This window comes from Phyllostomus discolor, chromosome 12, assembly GCF_004126475.2.
Source record: "Phyllostomus discolor isolate MPI-MPIP mPhyDis1 chromosome 12, mPhyDis1.pri.v3, whole genome shotgun sequence".
Classification (NCBI taxonomy): Eukaryota; Metazoa; Chordata; class Mammalia; order Chiroptera; family Phyllostomidae; genus Phyllostomus; species Phyllostomus discolor.
The window spans coordinates 77,729,759-77,753,644 of record NC_040914.2 but is presented as its reverse complement, the minus strand read 5'-3'; the positions used below and the strand labels follow the sequence as shown (position 1 = coordinate 77,753,644).

The following is a 23,886-nucleotide window of genomic DNA, read 5'->3' as shown; positions in this document are numbered from 1 at the left end:
GGGCACAGGTAACGAGGTTCTTGGTGATAACGGACAAAGAATTGAACCAAGCACACAGTTGATAGCAGAAAGAGGGAGAGGAGATTTATTAAGCAATAGTACACTCCACAGAATGTGGGACTAGGACAACTCTGAGCAGAGATTGACCTCAGGAGCTGGAGGGATTCTTTTTTTTTTTTAATTTAATTGTTGTTCAAGTACAGTTTTCTGTCTTTTACTGCCATTCCAGCCAACTCTCCCAGCCCTCCCCACCTCCTTCCATTTCCACCCCCACCTACTTTTTGTCCATATGTGTTTTATACTTGTTCCTGTAAACCCTTCCCTTTTTCCCCTGAAATTCCCTCCCGTCTCTCCTCTGGTCACTGTCATCCTGTTCTCTATTTCAGTGTCTTTGGTTAAATTGTATTTGTTTGTTTGTTTTGTTGTTTAGGTTCCTGTTAAAGGTGAGATCATATGGTATTTGTGTTTCACTGCCTGGCTTATTTCACTTGGCATAATGGTTTTCAGCTCCATCCATGCTGTTGCAAAGGGTAGGAGCTCCTTCTTTCTTTGCTACATAGAATTCCATTGTGTGAATGTACCATTGTTTTTTTATCCTTTCATTTACTGATGGGCACCTAGGTTGCTTCCAGCACTTAGCAATTGTAAATTATGCTGTTATGAACATTGGGGTGTATAGGTTCTTTTGGATTGGTGTTTCAGGGTTCTTAGGATATAATCCTAGCAGTGGAATTGCTGGGTCAAAAGGCAGGTCCATTTTTAGTTTTCTGAGAAAATTACATACTGTGGTTGTACAAGTCTGCAATCCCACCAACAGTGCACTAGGGTCCCTTTTCTCCAAAACCTCTCCAACACTTGTTTGTTGCTTTGTTTATGATGGCCATTTTGACCGGTGTGAGGTGGTATCCACTGAGGTTTTTATTTGCATCTCTCTGATAGCTAGCAATACTGAGCATCTTTTCATGTGTCTCTGGATCCTCTATATGTCCTCCTTGGAGAAGTGTCTCTTCAGCCGTTTTGCCCATTTTTTAACTGGGTTGCTTGTCTTCTTAGAGTGGAGTCATGTAAGTTCTTTACATATTTTGGAGATTAAAACCTTGTCTGGGGTATCATCAGCAAATATGATTTCCCATATGGTTGGTTCTCTTTATTTTAAGACTGTTTTCTTTAGCTGTGCAGAAGTTTTTTATTTTGATAGATCCCGTTTGCTTATTCTTTCCTTTATGTCCCTTGCTCTAGAGGACATATCAGTAAAAATGTTGCTGCATGAAATATCTGAGATTTTCCTGCCTATGTTCTCCTCTAGGATTTTAATGGTGTCACGGTTTAGATTTAAATCTTTTATCCACCTTGAATTTATTTTTGTGTATGGTGTAAGTTGGTGCTCAACTTTCATTTTTTTTTTTTTTGCATGTATCTGTCCCAACACCATTTGGTGAAGAGGCTATTCTTACACCATTTTATGTTGCTGCCCCCTTTGTTGAATATTAATTGACCGTAGAGACTTGGGTTTATTTCTGGGCTCTCTGTACTGTTCCATTGGTCCATGTGCCTGTTTTTATGCCAGTGCCAGGCTGTTTTGATTACAGTGGCCTTATAGTATAGTTTGGTGTCAGGTATTGTGATCCCTCCTATTTTACTCTTCTTTCTCAAAATTGCAGCAGCCTTCGGGGTCGCTTATGGCTCCATATAAGTTTTTGAAGTGTTTGTTCTATATCTGTGAAATATGCCATTGGTACTTTACTAGGTATTGCATTGAATCTGTCTGCAAGTTGCTTTGGGTAGTATGGACATTTTGATGATGTTAATTCTTCCAATCCATGAACACAGTATATGTTTCCATTTGTTTGTGTCTTCTTTGATTTCTTTCTTCAGTGTTGTGTAGTTTTCTGCATACAGGTCTTTTACGTCCTTGGTTAGGTTTATTCCTAGGAATTTTATTTTTCTTTTTGCTATATCAAGGGGGATTTTTTCCTTGATTTCTGCTTCTGATGTTTCATTGTTGGTTTACAAAAAAATGCCTTTGATTTCTAGATATTGACTTTGTATCCCGCTGTTTTGCCAAATTCATTTATTAGGTCAAGCAGTTTTCTGGCCGAGTCCATAGGATTTTCTCTGTACACTATCATGTCATCCGCAAACAATGACAATTTTGTTTCCTCTTTTCTGATTTGGATGCCTTTTATTTCTTTTTCTTGTCTGATTAGTGTGGCTAAAACTTCCAATACTATGGTGAATAGAAGTGGTGAAAATGAACAACCTTGTCTTGTTCCTGATCTTAGCAGAAAAGATTTTAGTTTTTGCCCATTGGGTATGATGTTGGCTGTAGGTCTCTCATATATGGCCTTTATTATGCTGAGGAATACTCCCTCTATTCCCACTTTCCTGAGAGTTTTTATCATAAATGGGTGCTTCACCTTATCAAATGCTTTTTGTGCATCTATTGATATGATCATGTGATTTTTGTCTTTGCTTTTGTTTATGTGATGTATTGCATTTACTGACTTGCAAATATTGTAGCATCATTGTATCCCTGGGATGAAGCCCACTTGGTCATGCTGTATGAGCTTTTTAATGTATTGTTGGATGCGGTTTGCCAATATTTTGTTGAGAATTTTAGCATCTATGTTCATCAGCGATATTGGCCTGTAGTTTTCTTTCTTTGTTGTGTCTTTATGTGGTTTTAGCATTAGGATGATGCTGGCTTCATAAAAAGAGTTTGGGAGTCTCCCATCATTTTGGTCTTTGGGAAGAATCTGTGAAGGATAGGGGTTAGCTCTTCCTTCAACGCTTTGTAGAATTCCCCTGTGAAACCATCCAGACCTGGGCTTTTGTGTGTCAGGAGTTTTTTGATTACTGCTTCAATTTCATCAGGTGCTATTGGTCTGTTCAGGCTTTCTGCTTCTTCTTCATTGAGTTTCAGAAGATTATATTTTTCTAGAAATTTCAGGGTCCATTTCACCTGGGTTTTCAAATTTCTCGGCATCTTCATGGTAATTTCTTACACTCCTTTGTATTTCTGTGGTATCTGCTGTAATCTCTTCTCTTTCATTTCTGATTGTGTTTATTTGGGTCTTCTCTCTTTTTTTTTCTTGATGAGCCTGCTTAAAGGCTTGTTGATTTTGTTTATCTTTTCAAAGAACCAGCTCCTGGATTCATTGATCCTTAGAATTGTGCTTTTAGTCTCTATGTCTTGTAATTCTGCTCTGATCTTGGTTATTTCCTTCCTTCTACAGTGCTCTGGGCTGTCTTTGTTGTTGTTCCCGGAGTTCTTGCAGACATAGGGTTAGGTTGTTTGTTTGAAATGTTTCTATCTTTTTTAGACAGGCCTGTATCACTATAACCTTCCCTCTCAGGACTGCTTTCTATGTTCCATAAGTTTTGGGTTGTTGTGAGTTCGTTTTCATTTGTTTCCAGAAACTTTTTGATTTCTTCCCTAATTTCATTCTTGACCCATTCATTGTTTCATAGCATGCTATTCAATCTCCATGATTTTGAGTGTTTTGGGGTTTTTTCCCTTGGGGTTGGTTTCTAGTTTCAGTCCCTTGTGGCCAGAGAAAATGCTTGGTATTGCCACGTTCCAGCCGCAGCTAGGTCCAGGGTTTCCTGAAAGGTGGGTAAGGCGTCGGCGATGGGAGACAGATGACAACACGCCTCAGAGGACAGTGATGCTCTGTTCCATTTATTGCAAGTACAAGCATATTTTTATACTTTCATTTTTAGCAGTAATTGACATTTGCGATTAGGTAAAGCAGAAAAAAATTAATACAAAGGTAAGCAGGAAAAATACAAAAATTCCCATAGATTCAATTATATTAAACAAAGGTTATTTTAACCAGAAGAGCCATAAATCAGACAATTAGAAACAGCTGTATGTACAGAGTTTGAATATCTTATTGCTTATTAAAATTCTCAGAATTTGTCATGGGGCAAAAGGATACGCTAAATTGAACAGAGGTTATAGGAAATTTATTATAAGGCCTTTGTGATGTCTAACTTAGCTATTTACCTTTTCTGTCTAAAATATTTCTCTATGTACCATGGACTCTGACTCCCTGGTAACTGTTTCTACGTGCTTAATTTATAATAGTTAACCAGCTTTTCTTATTTCTTTGCCTGTCTAATTCTATTTGATATATATTCCTATTCAAGGTAAAGGCGGGGCTGTTACTCCAACAACTTTTAGACACTCAGGGGCAATTTCATTAGAGGGGATTCTATTCTTTGGTCAAGAAATTATTTTATACAACTTCATTGGAATTATGCAAATCAATAAACCTGAGATACAGATATCTAACAATCCCACCACCTTTTAATCTCCAAAACAAACAGGTAAGGAGAGATAAACAGGAAATTCAGCTACAATAAACTCTTTTTATTTCTTAGTTAATAAACACCAGGGAGGTCTGCTTTGAGCTAGCCTTTCCATGAAATTTAGACTATTATAAGGCACTTGAACTTCATCCTTATTGACCATTCTAATGCCACCCTCATTATATGCTCCTGTATAAGGCAATGGGAGACCTGGAACCCTCTGGAGACCATTAGCTCCTTTTGGGGGATACCATAATTTGCCAATAATCTAATATGCTACCCAGGGGTATCTCTGGGCTGTGGGTAAGGGTCTATATAGTTTTTTCTTGTTTTCTAGAAAAACTCTTTGTATCTATGGGTAAGGAACAGGCGTGGGAAAGTCCGCCAATAATTCAACCTATTGTAACTGATTTATGAATTCTTTTATGGGAACAATCGGGGATAATTTCTTACTCAGGTTTATAAACTCCTTGTTTAAAACAATTTGGGCATGATTCAATGGTCTAGGGAGAACTAGTTGTCCCTTCAGAATTTCCCTCAAAATCAATCATTGACTCTTTTTGAGCCTCTTTCTTCTCATGTTCTGTTCTTATGGGAATCAGGGTACAAAGTAAGACCATGATTAATATTAGCAAGGAAATTATTAAAAGCAATCCCTAGAAAAATTACCGCCCCCGTTTGTATGCCACGCTCTCTTCCAATAAGATGGATTCCTTGAATGCCCTCTTTCCGTGTTCAGACCTTGTCAAAAAACATGGTTGGAAGAGGGCGTGGCATGGTATGATTTCAATTTTCTTGAATTTTTGAGGCTTGTTTTGTGTCCTATCACGCGGTCTATCTTTGAAAATGTCCCATGTGCATTTGAAAAGAATGTGTATTTAGCTTCTTTGGGATGAAGGGCTCTATATATATCAGTTAAGTCCATTTCATCTAGGGCATTGTTCAATGCCACAATATCTTTGTTGATATTTTGTTTGGAAGATCTGTCCATTTTTGACACTGGGGCGTTAAAATCCCCTACTATAATTGTGTTCCTGTCAATATCTTTCTTGATGTCCTCTAAGATTTTCTTTATGTATTTGGGTGCTCCTACGTTGGATGCATATATATATTTACAATGTTTATGTCTTCTTGGTGGATTCTTCCCTTGAGTATTATGAAGTGCCCTTCTGGGTCTCTGTTTATGGCCCTTTTTTTGAAGTCTATTTTGTCTGATAGGAGTATTGCTACCCTGGCATGTTTTTCCTGTGTGTTTGCTTGGAAAATTTGTTTCCAGCCCTTCACTTTCAGTCTGTGTAGGTCTTTTGTCCTGAGATGGGTGTCCTGTAGGCAGCATATGTGTGGATCATGCTTTCATATCCATTCAGCTATTCTATGTCTTTTGATTGGGGCATTTAATCCTTTTATGTTTAGGGTTATTATTGATAGGTACTTATTCATTGAGATTTTCTTACCTGTGTTCCCCTCTCTCTCTTTTCCTTCCTTTCCTTAAAGCAGTCCCTTTTGGATCTCTTGCAGATCTGGTTTGGTGGAGGTGTATTCTTTTAGACTTCTTTTGTCTGGGAAGCACCTTATTTGGCCTTCTATCTTGATTGAGAGCCTTGCTGGGTAAAGTAGCCTTGATTGCAGGCCTCTGGTTCTCATTACCTGGCGTATTTCTTACCATTCTCTTCTAGCTTGGCGTGTTTCCATTGAGAAGTCAGCTGCTAGCCTTATTGGGGCTCCCTTGTATGTTACTTCCTGTTTCTCCCTTGCTGCCTTTAAGATTCTCTGTCTTGAAATTTAGCCATTTTAATTATGATATGTCTTGAAGTGGGCCTCTTTGGGTTCCTCTTATGTGGGACTCTCTATGTTTCCTGGATTTGTGTGACTTTTTCTCTCATCAAATGAGGGAAGTTTTCCATCATTACTTTTTCAAATAGGTTTTCTATCCCTTGCTCCTCTTCTTCTCCTTGTGGTATCCCTATTATATGGATATTATTACTTATCATATTGTCCTGCATTTCTCTTAATCCCTCTTCATTCTTTCTGAGCGTCTTTTTTTTTCTTGCTCTTTCTGGGTGTTTTCTTCTACTTTGTCCTCTAGCTCACTGATCCAATCTTCTGCTTCATCGATCTTGCTTTTGATTCCTTCTACTGTGTTCTTCAGTTCAGAAACTGTATTCTTCATTTCCTCTTGGCCCTTGTTGATAGTTTCTATTTCCTTTTCCATATTGATATAGTTTTTAGTGAGTTCATTCTAGTTTCCCTGTAGTTTCTGGTAATTCACTGTGAGATCATTGAGCTTCCTGATAACCATTGCTTTGAACTCAACATCTGATATTTGAGTTGCCTCTATTACCTTTAGCATTCTTTTTGAGGTTTCCTCCTTTCCTTTCATTTGGGGATTGTTTCTTTGTCTTCCTGTTGTTTGTGAGACTCTTCTTGTTAGCCTCTGTTTCTTAAATTGGTCTGTTCTGGCTCCCAGGGTTTATGGTGTGAATTTCTGTGGTAGAATACCTGTGAGATTCAGTGGTGCAGTCTCCTTGATCTCCCAAGCTCACTGGTCTTGGGCTGTTGTTTAAGTTGTCTCTGTTTTGGGGTTTTATTGTTGTTGCGTCTTTCTTTGGTGGGTCCTTCCCATTAGCTGATTAACTGAGGGTCACTCCATTCACCACCCCTTGTATTTTGTCGTGCTGGTGAGGACAGGTTGTGTTGAAGTTGTTTCTTTCATGTGTACAAGGTTTTGAGGATTCTCTCTTGGTCTTGTTCAGTTGTTTGTTCTGGGTAATTTCTCCACTATTTACTTGTATTTCCAGATAGGTCCTACACTGAGGTTAGTGTGGCTTCCACTCCCTCCTTTATGTCCTTCTGTTGTTCTCTGTTGGTGGTTCATTTGTTGTTGGGTTTCCTCTTCCTGCAGATATCCTGGTGTTCACAGCTTCCACCTACTCATCTAGTTTTTCAATGTCCACTACAATTTTTGGTCTCCTATTTTCATATGTGCTGGAGTACTGTTGGCTATTTGCTCTGTTCCTTCATACACCGGGTAGGTTTTTTTCCCATGTGTAGGGAGAGGTCGAATCTGCTCCCTCCTACCTCATCACCATCTTCCTCCTCCTCCGGAATTCTATTCTTATAGGGTGAATATTTCCTGGCTAGTTTTGTCAGGGTTTTATTACACATGTTCAATTAGTTATATTACCTTAAAGCTACTGGGCATGTGGTACCCCATGATTTTCCTTGATCAGCAGCTACCAGGGAAGGGGTTACGCGATATTAATTTGTTATAATGAAACAGGGGTCATGTAACATCTTCTCCGAAGGTACATTCATGAGTCACCATGATTCAGCACTTTTCCAGAAAGTGGGAACAGCTGGTCTTAGAACAGTATCTCTGTCGTGTATCCATGACCTTTACCTTAGCCCTGGGGCACCTCTGGACTTTCCTCCTTACTCATTATCTTCTGCCTCATAACCTCAGTTATCTGCCACCCCCTACTAGTTCTAGGAGTTACTGTGTCCCCTGTGGTCACAAGACAAGGAGTAACTTTGTTAACAAAATTGCTTATTTCATAGCTAAGGAAAGTTGACTTCATTTGTATGTTCTAACTGTCCTCCCCAGCTATCTTTACAATGAGAAATTTCTTTAGAAATTTATTTTATTAGAATAATCATAATCCTGAAAAAAAAAGCATTACAAACATGTCATCATATTGCTTCTTACCTACAGCTCCAAGAGGCCTTTTATTTCAATTGCTCATTCAGCCAGCCCAAATTTATTTCTGTTATCCATTATTTATCAGGGTTTTCGTGGGGTTTTTTTTTTTCAGTTGAAAAGAAAGGAAGAGAATGTGATCTGCAGGGCTACCCATGGAGAAATGACTTTGGCTTGGAGATTCAATAATAACAGGAGAGATTGTTCCATCTGCCTAGAAACCAAGGCATATCACTGCCATGAAACATCACTCACCTTGAATGGCCAGTAACATCTTGTGCACCAAGAATCACCATGTAAAACATTTATCAGAGTTTTTAAAAGGTCCACAACATTGTTTTCTCAAAAATGTATGGATTCCATTCATGTGATGTTTTGGAAAAGGCAATAGTATAGAGACCGAAATCTGAGCAGTGGTTGCCAGAGCCTAAGGTAAGAGGAAAGGATTGTCTACATGGGGACCTTTGGGGGCTAATGGAAACATTCTACAACTTGCGTGGGCTGGTGGTTATATAATTGTATATGTTTGTCAAAATTCAGAACTGCTGTATTTAAATTATACCTAAGTTTGACTCTATAAATATATGGATTCCAACTTCTACATCAACCTGGATTTCCCTCTGTAGCCTTGACCTTTTCTCTACCTACCTTCTCTCATTTGACAAGTTCTTCCAGTTTTAATCTTTACACTGACTTTTGGCAGATTTTTCTTTTGGCAACCATCCAATCGTTTGGTTTTCCAAAGTGTATGGTAGACAGTAGCAGCAGTGGCAGCCAGCATTTATTGAGCCCTGTGCTTAGAAAAAGTCATCTCCATGCTTCCATGAAGTTTACCCTGTTATTACTTCCATTGCATAGATGGGCAACTGAGGTCAGAGATTAAGGAACTTCAAGGAGGTCAGATCAGAACTCAGATGTACCTTGCTCAACAGGCAGTGTTCTTAGCCTGTATGTCTTTTTTTAAAAATATATTTTATTGATTATGCTATTACAGTTGTCCCATTCCCCCTTCACTCCCCTCCACCCTGTGCCCCCTCTCCCACCCATGTTCCCCCCCTTTAGTCCATGTCCATGTGTCATACTTATGAGTTCTTTAGCTTCTACATTTCCTGTACTATTCTTGCCCTCCCCCTATCTATTTTCAACCTACATTCTATGCTACTTATTCTCTATACCTTTTCCCCCTCTCTCCTCCTCCCACCCCACTGCTGCTAGCCCTCTATGTGCCCTCCATTTCTGTGGTTCTGTTCCTGTTCTAGTTATTTACTTAGTTTCTTTTGGTTTTGCTTTAGGTGTGGTTGTTAATATTTGTGAGTTTGCTGTCCTTTTACTATACATGTCTTTTCTTTATCTTCTTTTCTTTTTTTTTAATATATTTTATTGATTATGCTATTACAGTTGTCCCATTTCCCCCCTTCTCTCCCCTCCACCCTGTACCCCCCTCCCACCCACATTTCCCCCTTTAGTTCATGTCCATGTGTCATACTTATGAGTTCTTTAGTTTCTACATTTCCCGTACTATTCTTGCCCTCCCCCTATCTATTTTCAACCTACATTCTATGCTACTTATTCTCTATACCTTTTCCCCCTCTCTCCTCCTCCCACCCCCCTGCTGCTAACCCTCCATGTGCCCTCCATTTCTGTGGTTCTGTTCCTGTTCTAATTGTTTACTTAGTTTCTTTTGGTTTTGCTTTAGGTGTGGTTGTTAATATTTGTGAGTTTGCTGTCCATTTACTATACATGTCTTTTCTTTATCTTCTTTTCTTAGATAAGTCCCTTTAGCATTTCATAAAATAAGGGCTTGGTCATGATGAACTCCTTTAACTTGACCTTATCTGAGAAGCACTTTATCTGCCCTTCCATTCTAAATGAGAGCTTTGCTGGATAGAGCAATCTGGGATGTAGGTCCTTGTCTTTCATGACTTGGAATATTTCTTTCCAGCCCCTTCTTGCCTGTAAGGTCTCTTTGGAGAAATCAGCTGACAGTCTGATGGGAACTCTTTTGTAGGTGACTGTCCCCTTACCTCTTGCTGCTTCTAGGATTCTCTCCTTCGTTTTTACCTTGGCTAATGTAATTATGATGTGCCTTGGTGTGTTTCTTCTTGGGTCCAACTTCTTTGGGGCTCTCTGAGCTTCTTGGATTTCTTGGAAGACTGTTCCCTTTGCCAGCTTGGGGAAGTTCTCCTTTATTATTTGTTCAAATACGTGCTCAATCTGTTGCTTTTCCCCTTCCAATTCTGGTACCCCTATAATTCGGATATTGGAACGTTTAAAGGTGTCTTGGATGCTCTTAATCTTTTCCTCAATTTTTTGAATTCTTATTTCATCATGCTTTCCTGCTTGGTTGATTCTATCTTCCTTCTGGTCCACTGTATTGTTTTGAGACTCAGATTCCTTCCTTTCACTATTGGCTCTCCTCCGCGTGTCTTCCTGCATCTGTTTTATGGTAATCTGCATTCTTTCATCTAAATTTCGACCAAAATCAACCAGTTCCGTGAGCTTTCTGATCACCAGTGTTTTGAACTGCGCATCTGATAGACTGGCTAATTCTTGGTCGCTCAAAAGGATGAGTCCTGGGGGACTGATCTGCTCTGTTGAAAACATGGTTTTTTTTCCCCCTTGTCTCTCCTTTTTTTTTCCGGTCTGGTTGCTCTAGTTACGGTGGGGGGCGGAGCCTTAGGTGCTCACCGGGGCTGGGCACCCCAGTCGCTAGATTGTGACGTTATATGTGGGGGCGGGGCGGGGCGGGGCGGGAGAAAACAATGGCGGTAGTTCCGTTCCTCTGGGCTCAGACCTTTGTCTGGGCTTCTGGGCCGCGAGCTCCGCCCTGGTCCACAGTCGCTACCCCTCTGGGTCTGCCAGCCGCAGCTTGCGTACTCAGGGATCGCCGCTGCCTTCTTGCGCGCCGGATGGCTTTTGCGCCGATTTCGCGCCAAACCTTCCCCCGACCTCCACGCACCGCCGACCCGAGCCAGCCCCGCGCCTGCCAGGCTCGTCTTTTCCTACCAGTCCGGATGAGCGCGTCTACTTCAACTTCTTGGCTGCCCGACTTCCATTCAGATAAATCCTCTGCCGGATCTGGGTGTTATTCTGATAGTAAATTATTGTTGTAAATTATTGGTTTTCTAATCTCGGTTGTGCGAGGAGGTACGGTGCATCCACCTATTCCTCCATCTTGCCAGAAGTCGTAATTACTGTTCCATCTTCTTTTCTTAGATAAGTCCCTTTAGCATTTCATAAAATAAGGGCTTGGTCATGATGAACTCCTTTAACTTGACCTTATCTGAGAAGCACTTTATCTGCCCTTCCATTCTAAATGAGAGCTTTGCTGGATAGAGCAATCTGGGATGTAGGTCCTTGTCTTTCATGACTTGGAATATTTCTTTCCAGCCCCTTCTTGCCTGTAAGGTCTCTTTGGAGAAATCAGCTGACATTCTGATGGGAACTCCTTTGTACGTTACTGACCCCTTATCTCTTGCTGCTTCTAGGATTCTCTCCTTCGTTTTTACCTTGGCTAATGTAATTATGATGTGCCTTGGAGTGTTTCTTCTTGGGTCCAACTTCTTTGGGGCTCTCTGAGTTTCTTGGATTTCTTGGAAGACTGTTCCCTTTGCCAGAATGGGGAAGTTCTCCTTTATTATTTGTTCAAATAACTTTTCCACTTGTTGCTCCTCCCCTTCTGGTACCCCTATAATTCGGATGTTGGAACGTTTAAAGGTGTCCTGGATGCTCTTAAGCTTTTCTTCGATTTTTTGAATTCTTATTTCATCATGCTTTCCTGCTTGGTTGATTCTATCTTCCTTCTGGTCCACTGTATTGTTTTGAGACTCAGATTCCTTCCTTTCACTATTGGCTCTCCTCCACATATCTTCCTGCATCTCTTTTATGGTGACCTGCATTTTTTCATCTAAATTGCACCCAAAGTCAACCAATTCTGTGAGCTTTCTGATCACCAGTGTTTTGAACTGTGCATCTGATAGATTGGCTATTTCTTGGTCGCTCAAAAGGATGAGTCCTGGGGGACTGATGTGTTCTGTTGGAAACATATCTTATGTCTTTCCCTATCTCTACTTTTTTTTCTTCCAGTCTGGTCGCTCTTGTTACGGTGGGGGGCGGAGCCTTAGGTGTTCACCGGGGCTGGGCACCCCAGTCGCTAGATTGTGACGTTATATGTGGGGGCAGGGGCGGGAGCGGGGACTGGAGGGAACAATGGCGGTAGTTCCATTCTCCTGGGCTCAGACCCTTCTCTGGGACCCTGGGCTGCGAGCTCTGCCCTGGTCCACAATCGCTGCCTCACTGGGTCCCCCAGCCACAGCTCGAGTACTCAGGGATCACCGCTGCGTTCTTGCGCCCCGGAAGGCTGTGGCGCCGATTTTGCGCCAAATGTTCCCCGACCTCTGCGAGCCACCGACCGGCGCCAGCCCCGCTCCCGCCCGGCTCATCGTCCCCTACCAGTCTGGATGTACGGGTCTACTTCAACTTCTTGGCTGTCCAACTTCCATTCAGATAAATCCTCTGTCAGTTCTGAGTGTTATTGTCTATAAATTATTGTTGTTCTATTCTTGGTTGTGCGAGGAGGTACGGTGCGTCCACCTATTCCTCCATCTTGCCGGAAGTCCGCCTGTATGTCTTGAAACCATGTTTCACAGTGTGCTTCTGATTCTCTGGGGTACAATTCCAGAAGTATTTTGCTTTGCTTTGGAGCAGGGGTGGAGGGAACATTCTGAAATTGTTTCTTGTTATAACTGAGATCCTAAGTATAGAAAATATATTATAATAACAATAACATTTTCTAGGTGATAAGAGCATTCATATTTTTATTGTAAAAAACATATAACAATACTAAATAAAAATGCTGAATAAATACCATTCATATTCCCACCACCTTAACAAATATTTCCTTGAAGATTTCCTCTATATACAAACCTCACACATACAAGCAGGGACACTCAACTTTGCCTTCTGGCAACAGCATGTTAAAAGGACTTTTCAAAATCAGTTTGCCAACAGGAGCTCTCATTTGGTGTACTTACATTTGTTATATAAGCCTTAAGTTTATATAACTCTATACTTACACACCAAAGAACAAGGATACCCAAGATCTGCTAGTATTACAATGAAAACACTCAGACTCCTCTGTGGAATGAGATAAAGTAAGTAAATGAAAGAGAAGAATGCTTTTCCAGAAATCTATTTAGTCCTCATGGAGAGGGCCACAGCATGTAGACAACTCCCTCTCTTTTGGCCTGTCCCCAAGAGCCAAAGAAACAATATTTGAATATGACTTTGACCTGTGTTGACCATAGCCAAAAAAAAGAAGGTGAGTATAATCACATTGTAGAACAGCACTCGGAAATTTATAATGTTGAAGTATTTCTGAACACCTCTTTGTGTAATGAAATCTGTGAAGGGTAAATATGTTGATCAGGACATTCTCTTCAATTCAAATGTGCATAAAGAAGATAATGAATATTTTTTAAGCCCTGGCTGGTGTGGCTAAGTGGATTGAGTACCAGCCTGCAAACCAAAGGGTCGCTGGTGCTATTCCCAGTTCAGGGCACATGCCTGGGTTGTAGCTCAGGTCCCCAGTAGGGGGCATATAAAGGCAACCACATGCTGATGTTTCTCTCTCTCTCCCTCCCTCCCCCTCTGTCTAAAAATAAATAAATAAGATCTTTTTTTTTAAAAATAAGTTTTTAAAAAATCACAATAGTTGAAAGCTGAATCATTTGAGGGTGGCTTTTTCAACAAAGTTGTAAAGGCTATGTGTTATTTTTAATTTTTTGCTTATTAATAAACATTTTAGTTAGAAGCATCATTCGAACAGTAGACACAAAGCTCTTCATTCCACTTTAGATCTGATGACAGCCATTCCCGGACATTCCCGGACAGCAGACAGCCAGCAAATATGGTCACAGTGCTGAGGGCACCAGGTGACTTACAGAACAGGATTCTCCCAGCCTCTATGACAAAGGACAGGTGTTCACATCTGTAATTCCCCAGAATCAGTTCAGGTGGTCCACCTCCTGGGTACAACAAGCTGTTAAATACTAGGCTTTCTTGGACTTAGACTTAGGGTCTGAATGTAAATTCCTAATCTAATGTAAGTACTATAAATAAGTAGCATTTACACAAATTTGCTTCTAAGTCCATCCACTATTCTGATGTGGACTAAAATCACAGTATGCTTAGTTCATTCAGATTTTTAAAATTCACTTGCAGTTTTACCAACAGACCAATTTTAGACAATAACCAACAAACTGTAAGATTCCATTTCAGTGTTCACCAAAACAAACAACATCCAAAAAAAAACAAACAAAATAACCCTTTCTTGTTTACCTGCATTCTGTTAAATGTTTTAAGCTCTGGAAGGGACCTTGAGTTAGCAAGGAACCCCCGATTCACAAATGAGGCAAGTGAGGCACAGGGAGGTCAGTGACTTGTCCGAGGTACTTGGAGAGGGAGGCAGAGCCCCTGCCCGTTGCAGCTGGTCATGCCTCGGAGGAGGCCTGAACTAAAAGAACACAGAGGCCAGTCCTGCAGCACTTTGTGTCTCTGACGCAAAGACTTACACTCTGAGGCTCGCACCCTTACAAGCACTCAGTACAGAACAGAGAACTACATTCTGGAAAGCAACCAAGTAACTAAAAACATACCCATGTGCACACTGAAAAGAAAAACGCAGCATCATCAGAATCCGCATGCAAACCAGAACTCTCTTCAAGCAGAACTACTTTTTAGTCATTCAACATCACACATCCCATAATGAAGCTTACTGTAAACCTTAGGTAAATCGTGAAGTTTATGCTCTCCTTTTATTTACCAAAAATATTTTCCCTTATGACATTTAAAAGCATAAGCTCTTAGAGCACATAAAAAATTGCCAGTAGGCATTTTTTCTCATACAAACATTTTTTCTTTTAACTAATAGCAATGGTTCAAAGTTCCCATGATAAGAGTCTTGACATTTCAAGCGCTTGTCTTCCCAGTGGCACATAAAGCAGCGCTGTTGTCCCCAGAAGAGAAGCCAGGGGTGTTTTCTCTCTACATGTACTTAACTTCACCTTTAACTTATACCTTCAATTTGGGGAAGTGGATGTTCTCTGCCATAGACTTCAACATTGACCTCTTCATTTATATCCTATATTAAACATGTTGAACTTTTGTTTCTTTTTTTTTCTATCACTTGTATCATGGTATAAGATCATACCAAATGTGTTTTTTTAGAAAATTAGTAACTGATATCAAACACCTAAATTAAGTGAGGCTTCTACCAGAAAGCAATTTCTTGAATTATGTATAGAAATGAGAGCAGAAAGCTAGAGAGAGCAGGCTGTTGCTCACTCAGAAAGTGATTTGCTTGCATCATAGAGTGAAAGTTCTATTAGACAATGTTATAACAACAAATAATGCCAAATATTACTAATGTTTAAATTTTTCAGGCATGCTCTCCCTCCCTTGAGGACGCCCATGCCTTTCTTCCCTCTCAGGTGTGCATCTGCTAAACTCCAAGGAACCCCACGAGATTTGCACCCAGGGGAGCGATGGGCAGCAGCAGCTTGTCCTCAGCTAACCCTATGAATCTGTCTGCACAGCCCCTATTTCCTGACTCCCCAGTGAGCTCAGGCAGCCCAGCCCAGGCTCTCCTGTTGCTTCCTCTGCCCTAAGCCCTTCCTTGTTTCACTGTCCCCAGATTTAATAAACATACTCACAAAAATATTTTTAAAAATTCAAACTCAGAGTTGTTTAGGGTAACAAGTGATGTGTTAAAGGGACATTGAGAATCCTCCCTGTTTATGCCTGAGCCCATGACCTTTACTGTAAGAATAAAATATAGGTGTGCTCTCTCCCGGGGAGAACTGGCCCATCTTCCAGAGGGACCTGTTGATTAGTCAAGTCACACAAGGTCCTTGGCGTGCAGCCACTTTTGTTTAAATCATATTTAACCATAGCCCCCAAAGTGAAACTTTGGAACCTCACCCGAGAGAATGATGCTTTGCTCAGCACTTTCTCAGTCGGATCCCAAATGTTGTCTCTGGGATTCCCAGCATCTACGGTGTTGGTGAATTCCCGTCTGGTGATGTATGATCTTGATTCTTGCTTTTGCTTTGCTCTTGCTTAATAAAGTGCTTAGTTATTGACCTTTGACTTGGGTTTTTATTGTCGGAGGATCCGAACCTCCAAATTAAGTGGCCCTGACCTCGTACGTGCCCCTTAATGGCAAAACACATCTACAGGATAAATGTGTTTATTGTAATTCAGCCTCTTGTTGCAGCATCTTACCACTAATGTCAGCGAGCAGAGGACTCTGGGAATCAGGTGCACATCTGACTACACGTATACGTAAATGCCCAAGGGTCTGCCTAGGTGGGGAGAAGGAGCAACAGCAAAGAAAACTGTCCGGACTGCTCCCTATGGATTACATACACAACTTCTAGTGGGCTAGCTGTTTCTTTAGCAGGTTCTGCTGAAATTTTTGTTTTCCCTTTTTTAAAATTTATTGATTTGGGGGAGAGAGAGAGAGAGAGTATGTGGGAGAGAGAGCGGGGAGAGACAGACAGACAGAGGAACAATTTGTTGTTCCACTTATTTATGCATTCATTGGTTGACTCCTCTATGTGCCCTGACTAGAGATCAAACCCACAACCTTGACATATCTGGATGTTCTAAATAACTGAGCTAACCAGCTGGGGCCTGAACATTTTTTTTTTCCATGAACAAAACACCTTGATAAGAACAGAGGCCCTGGCTGGGTCGCTCAGTTGCTTAGATCATCATCCCAAAACACCAAAGTTGTGGGTCCCATCCCCAGTTAGGGCACATACCGATGAATGCCTAAATAAGTGGAACAACAAATTGGTGTTTTTATCTCTGCTTTTCCCCCTTTCTCTAAAATCAATAAATTTAATTAGAAAGAACAGAGAGCCACAGTGCTAGAAAAAGGAGAATCTATTCAGGGATTGGTTTTTAGGGATATTTACCAATACTGGGTCAAAAAGATACCCCAGGTTCCTCTTCCCTGAGACAAGACTTTGGGGGGAGTGACAGAGGTTCCATGTCATGTTGTATATATACTGGAAGGGGCATAGGGGAGTTGGAAAACTTTCTGTGCCATCTCTGAAGGTACCCTGGCCATCAAGTACAAAAGAATTTAATGTTGGTTGCTATCAGATTCACCCAGATTGGATGAGGGAGGAGCTCCTTTTAATTATCGTAAAACTTATAATCAGCCTAAGACCTTGTGAGTCTTTTCAAACCATTATCACAGACTCATTGCAAACATCTCACATTCTAAATTCCTGGAACCTGTGTGCTGAGGAGGAGTGGGAGCCGGTGGGGCAGGGTGGGGCTGGAAGTACGCCCTCAGCCCACGGCTGAGTGCCTGGCCAGCACTCCTGCTGCTATGTGCTTCTGCCCTTTGCCCCTCCAAGCTGCCCTTGTGAAAAGCTGCAAATTCACTCCTCCTGGCACCTTTACTCACTTCTGAGGTAAAAAAGAAAAAAAAATTCTTGTCAGTTTTCAGCCAAACCAAAGCCTCTGAGTTTTATTCCAAATTATTACCTTTAGGGAATTAAATGCATCTTTTTTCTCAACAGATGCACTCTCTGCAACAGATAGGAGGTGGCAGCCCTGATCAAGAAAATTCCAGCCTGAGACTCAGGGTGTTTTCTACATTTCCTTATTTGTAGACAAAAGAAGCAAGGTCCACCCTGGCCAGGTAGCTCAGTTGATCAGAGAGCATCATCTCAGTATGCCAAGGTTGGGGGTTTGATCTCCTGTCAGGGCACATACAGAAGCAACCAATGAATGCATAAATAAGTGGAACGACAAGTTGATGTTTCTCTCTTGCTTCCCCTCTCTAAAATCAATCAATAAATTTTTTTTAAAATTTAAAGCAATGACCACTTCTGTCGTCTACACTTATGGTTTTGGTAGTTTTTGCTATGACCTTCTGCCTTCAAGATCAATTTTAAAAATAGATGCAGATGTATATTTAGTAACCAAAGTATTTAAGACTGCTATGTTTGACTCATTCGCACATATATTCGTGGCCAAATGTCTTTTAGGGAAAAAAACAGCTTTGATAGTACACAATGTGGTTATGCGATTTTTCTTTAAAATGATTGTTATTTTTAAAACGGTTCTTACATTCCAAGTTAAAAGTCTAACAGTCTAACAGTCTAACCCAGACTTGGCTAATTGGCTCAAAACCTCTGTGTGACAGTGATGCCACTATACTTCCATCAGGGGGCAGTGTTGGGGTCAGAGAGCAGTGAGGCTCCTTTCAAAGCTAGCCCTCCTACTGGCAGCCAAGCAAATTCCGAGGGATAGGTAAGATTAAGGGCTCCGAAGAGGATTCCCTAGCCCTCCCCCAAAAGAAGGATCAGAAACTCTGGTCTAGCTCTGGAACAAAAATAAGACAAAGCGGAGAAAGTCCCTGCCTAAATCATGCAGCCCTTCCCAAAGCTCGCACCGCTCCCAGGCTGGCAGAGAGCCCTTTTAAATAGGCAGTGTGTGCAGTGGCTTCAGTCCCCTGAAGGCAGGTTCTAGGGCCCCTCTCTGGTTTCCTAAGCAGAATCAGACCCTGCCAAGGAGGGCACCACCCCAAACCTCTTCTTATTTTGGTGACTAATGGGTAAGCTCTGTCAAGAAGCACAATCGTGAGCCATGGAGAAAGCACTTTGCATGAACTTCTATTTGCACTCTCCTAAATTTAGGCCCCAAAGGATTAAGGTAAAACAAAAACAAACAAAACCCCTGCTTTTATATCTTGTTGCAATCTGCCTCTCATTCAGAAGAACCCTCCCCCACCTTGTTCCCGCAAAACAGTTCCACACTTGATTTCATCAACCCCTTTTTCAAACTGCCCCATGCAAAGAGTAGGAGTCGGCAGCAGGGATGGTGGCACCAAGCCCGGACTCAGTATAAACACGCCCAGCAGCACAGGCGGTAACCCATTAACTCAGAGGAATCTAGGGTCACTGTGGACGGTTTTCTATTAATAGGGGATAAAGCGATAAAGCTCCTGCGGACGTTAGCCGTAATGCCCTGCCAGCCCACACACAATTAACTCCTCCCCGTCCAGACAGAGGGAACTACGTTCTGATGGCAGATGTGTGCTTGAAACACGCGTGTACACCTACATACACAGAATTTTAGGACCGCTCCTCTTAACCACGCCAGATTCCACTCCCATCCTGAGTCCTGGTGGTAGAGGTCATTCTGGGAAAGGAGTGTCTCTGGGGAAGGAGCAGTGGTGAAGGCGGGGGCCGTCGGGTGTCAGTCAGCTCAGCTTCGCCACGCACACCGCCAGGGCTATAGCCGCCAGCAGCACGGCGCTGAAAACTGTGGCAGCCAGGGCTTTGCTCAGGTCGCACCGCCCTGTGCGCTCTTCTACGGACAGAAAGCCGGCCGTGGAGGCGCCAGCACTGGACAGAAGCTCGGCACCCGCCGCCTGCCGGGCTTGCACTGTCCAGCGGGGCACGTTGACTTTCATCTCCATGTCGTGGATCATCTTGCCCACCTGAAGGATCTCCCGCTCCAGCTTGCGCAGATCTTCCACGTCGAAGTCCGGCTCCGCGTCGTGCCGCAGGCTGCGGACGCTCAGGGCGCGCGCCGCTACGCTAGCAGAGCGGCCGGACACACCAGTGCGCACCAGCGGCCGCCGTGGGGCATGCAGTGGGAAGGCGGTGCCCAGCGTCAGCGCTCGCTGCATGTCAGCTTCCAGCAGTTCCAGGCAGCCAGAGAAGGCTACCCAGAGGCGCTGGAACTCGGAGCGCTCCTCCGCGTCCAGGTGCTTGTCTCGCAGCGCGGTCGTCAGGAGGGATCCGGTAGCCACCGCCAGCTCCTGCGCCTTCTGGCGCGTCTTCTGCAGCTCCTCGCGCAGGTTCTGCGAGTCCGCCGAGCCGCCGACGGTCAGCACCAGGTGGTGGTAGCATGCGGTCGCCTTGTTGAGCGCGTCCAGCAGCGCCTTGCACTCCTCCCTCACCATGTCAGTGAGCTCAAGCACAACCTGGTTGCCTGCGCCCCTCTCAGCCTCACGCCCTCAGCGCGGCAGAATGCGGCCAGTTCTGACCACGGCCCCGGGTTGGGCCGCTGGCATTCTCATCTTGGCCCAAGATTAGTTCCGCGCTGCAGTGCTGTCGTCGGAGCCCACTCGGGACCTGCGATGTGAGCCTCCGAGGACCGGGAGTGGAGAGGGAACCCCGTTAGCTGTCTCCCGTCCTGTCGTCCATCCTCCCAGTCACACGCTAAGTCTCTGCACCGCCCTGGCCTTCACGGTGGCCCCGTGCGAAGCCAGGGTTGCGGTCCCCATCCTCCTCTGGTGAGGTTGCCAGGACTAGCCCGCGAACTGCGCGCTCCGCCTTAGCCGCTGCCAAGGGCGGTCGGGTCATGCTTCTAAAGGATCCACCCACTCCCGCGCGTCCTCGTGGGGCGCTTGCATCCCATGGACAAGGGATAGGCGGGGCCCAGCGTAGGGAGGTCACGTGTAGGTCCCCATCGCCCCCTCCTCTGCACCCCATTGCAGTTCTGGAATAGTAGCGCTCAGCAGACCTAACCCTCGATTTTACGAATGGGAAAACTGATGCCCTGGTAAAGAAATGGCCGGAGGCTTAGGCCACTCGACATCCATGCAAGTGAGGGGACTAGAACCTAGGGACAATGACTCCCATCCTCTGCCCGCGACGGGACTGGTGTACTTCGTAGACCTGGGCACCTCCATACTCCAAAGTTAGCAGTAAAGAGCGAGCCATGGGGCAGCATGGCTCCAGGGTCTCCCCATCTCCGTCCAGTCGGCTTCCCAGAGACCAGACTTGCACCCCTTCCCTAGTGTCAGAGATGCTCTCGGCCCCGCCCTCTCTCGTCCCGGGCACGCGCAGTCGACAGCTCTGGGCTCGTCCAACCTGAGTAGGAAGCGCTGTGTGCCTCCTGAGCCCCTCCCACGGCTAGGAGGACTTAATGATTGCTCTGTGCGCACGTCACTCTGGGTAAGGGCGGCCGCTTATTGGGCTGACTCGGGGCTTTGAGGTGCTTCTCCGCCCAACCGTGGAGTAAGAGAGTGGATGGTGGAGTGGGGCCGCCCGCTGGGGTGGTGGGTCCTGAGGCTAGGTCCCAGGGCCAGGGAGTTGTCGCCGCCGCTCCGGGAAAGGCAGAGAGTGGAACTATGTAGCCCTTTAAGTAAGTGTCCTCTCTCCTGTCTGCTCCCGCGCCTCCCTCCCCTCCGGACGGCTGCGCCTCGGGGCCCAGAGGCCGGGCGAGGCCCGGAGCGGGAAGGGGAGGTGCTCTTTCCTCTCCACCGCTGGCGTCCCACGGCGCCCCTGACTGGGATGGTAACCCCCGGGCGACCGCCAAGGCCCGGCCCCTGGCCGGATGGACCGCCCCGCCCGCGCTCTCCGGGTCCTATCTGCAGCTAGACTCTTTCTGCCTTTTCTTTCCCGGGTGGGGTGGGGAAGAATGCGCACTTTGACCCCCGCGGTTCCAGGACCGGTCCAGCGGGTCCAGGGTCTTCAGAGTTAAGAGTTGGGGGCAGTGGGCGGGACCGTCGCTCCTGGGCTGAGTGGCCTCCGAGGTTTGCGGGCAGCCTGGCCGTGAGGGTGGGAGGGGAGGCTGTAGGTCCAGCGCCTCAGGCCGGGCTCTTGTGGTCCCCGGGAAGAGGGTGATGAAGGCTTAAAGGAAGAAGGGAATCCCTGCCTGCCAGCCGGCCTCTCGAGGGGCGGTGTCTTCCTCGTCCTACTGGGTAAAGATTACTCCAGGAAAACTCTTAAGGACCAAGAGATATTCCGGACTGTGGGCATGTTCAGTTCCTTTCTTTGGAAATGGACTGCCCAAGAGGCGTTAGAGCCAGGCTGTGCCCCTCTGGCGGCCTCGAGGTACTGTGGACCTGGACGTTTGGGGCCCTCGCTGGGCCGGGGGCAAGTGTCAAGTTTTCATTGAGGATTTAGGCTGTTCAAGAAATGAGGGGTAGACTAAACTGGAGGGAGTACTAATTTATATAGCCAGCTGCGATTTTCCAAGTTTATGGGATTCCTGTAAAGAGGCTCCTATTTTAAGTAATGCACCATCGCATTAGCGCTAGAAAAGAGCAGTGGATATTAGCTTTTCTAGGACACCTGTCTGGTCCTGGTGTTGGCATTTTGGAGGGTCTAGAGGGCTGGGCCTCAGCGCTTGCTGTCATTCAGCAGTCTGTCCTTTAATGCACTGATTCAGTGGCCATTTGTGGCGAGGGCTCAGGTTCTCTGGGCCTTGGCCATTCTTTGCGGTGGAGGGTTTCAGCCACCTACCTATCAAATGGGTGCCTTAACAGAGGAAGAATCGTTTTTAGGACAAAATGGTAGAAGAAGGGAGAACCCATCTCTTTTGAGAGCTGTACTGACAGCAGAGGGAGATGAGGCTGCAGAGGTGAATGGGAGGCTAGAAGTGAGAGTTCTTTTAGTAGGGAGTGAAGACAAAGTCATTGAGGAATCCTGCACAGACTTCAGTGTTGGAAAGATCACTTTGTGGGTGAACAGGTTTAAGTGACATCAGGAAGCAGAGCCTGTAGGCTTCCAAGGGAGAAGTGTAGTATGGGAGCAGGGACAGATTCTTCTAAGTCCTAATGGCAAGAAAGTAGCCAGGGCTGTGAAGTCAGGTAGACACTTTGGGTGAGCTCCCTGACCTTGGTTTGTTACCTGAAGTGATCCTACAGGGCAGTGTTGCTTGGGGAGTGAGCAGTTGTATCTGCATAGGGCCTGCGGTCGGGTCCTGATTGTGCCTCTTCCTGGCTCTTGGATTGTGGGCAGCTGCCAGGTCTTTGCTATTCACATGTCTGTGCACTGTTAGCTCTGGGCTTTGCCCCTGTTTATGAACTTCCAGGATTAGGTGGGTGTTCAGTCACTTTATCTTCTAGAGGATTAAGAGGGATGTGACCCTATGATTGTGGATACCTGACCTAGAAAGGATTTTCACCTGAAGAATCCAGACCTGGTTTGTCCTGAGGTTGCTTCCATATCTGAGAGACACTGAGAAGTGTCCCTTGGAGCCCCTGCCTTTCTGCCCAAGGTTGGCAGGGAGGTGGGTGCTGTGGTTACACCTGCAACTCCAGGAGCAGGGCAGTGGAGTGGCGTTCTGTGCAACAGTTGTGCCCCTCCAAACTTTCCTGCTGCCTCGGTGGTCACACTCTTTTCCAGCCATGGCCTTCTCTCCCCTCTGTGGCCCTCCACAGTCAAGCTGTCACTGTGGTTAGCCAGTTCTGAGGACACTGTTTCTGTCTTTTAGTCAATGCCTACATGACTGTGTGGGGCCAGCCTCTCACCTTCTGCTGGATATGTGTAGTAGATTTCCAGCTTCAGTTAGAGATGGCCTCTTCCTGGGAGCTTGAGTTTCCTCTAACACCCCACCATTATTTTATTCAAATGGCAGAACAGTGACTACATGCCTACTGTGAGCCAGATGGCCAGGTGCAAGCTGGGTCCTTTGATGAGGAGCCTTGAAAAACATATGTATGAGATCCATAGACATTATAGGCCAGAAGGACACAAGTGACCATGACACCATATATTATATCATCAAATTACTTCCCTTTGGTATTGTACAAAAATATAAAGTTTTGCCTTTTCCTTCTGAATCACAAATTAAGTTAGCCAGAGAATAGTGCTCATCAGTCAGAAAATATGCCTGGTCAAGGTCTTGGGTCCAGTCCCTGGAAGGGTAGGAACAGCCGCAGTAGTGAGATGTCAGCAGGGAATGCACCTCTGGAAGGCGCAGACTTTCCTGTGCTGGATTCTGCTGAGCCAGGGAGCATGCTGTCACCACCTGGTCCCTGACCAGCTAGAGTCATCCAGGCTGGCAAAACGGTTGAAGACCACAAAACCACAAGTGAGCACATCGCCTCCTGA

General features: G+C 44.6%; 2 protein-coding genes across 13 annotated transcripts in view; one reads left to right on the top strand and one right to left on the bottom strand.

Annotated features, from left to right (window-relative positions):
* Positions 1–17,899: 17,899 nt before the first annotated feature.
* LOC114488309 (regulator of G protein signaling 9 binding protein) lies at positions 17,900–20,818 on the bottom strand. Its single transcript, XM_036012427.1, has one exon. It carries the CDS (start codon positions 20,001–20,003, stop codon positions 19,296–19,298), a length of 708 nt encoding a protein of 235 aa, XP_035868320.1. The 5' UTR covers positions 20,004–20,818; the 3' UTR covers positions 17,900–19,295.
* Positions 20,819–21,035: 217 nt separating this feature from the next.
* Positions 21,036–23,886, top strand: part of ANKRD27 (ankyrin repeat domain 27) — a 57,283-nt gene continuing 54,432 nt past the window's right edge. For 2 of the 12 annotated variants that reach the window (XM_036012415.1, XM_036012416.1), the window contains exon 1: positions 23,476–23,866. In XM_036012415.1, the coding sequence (XP_035868308.1) occupies positions 23,735–23,866 (132 nt within the window). In that variant the 5' untranslated portion in view covers positions 23,476–23,734. Of the gene's footprint in view, positions 21,191–23,470; positions 23,867–23,886 lie in introns of those variants that run through there. The other 10 variants (XM_036012417.1, XM_028534756.2, XM_036012414.1 and 7 more) reach the window with 8 other exon arrangements.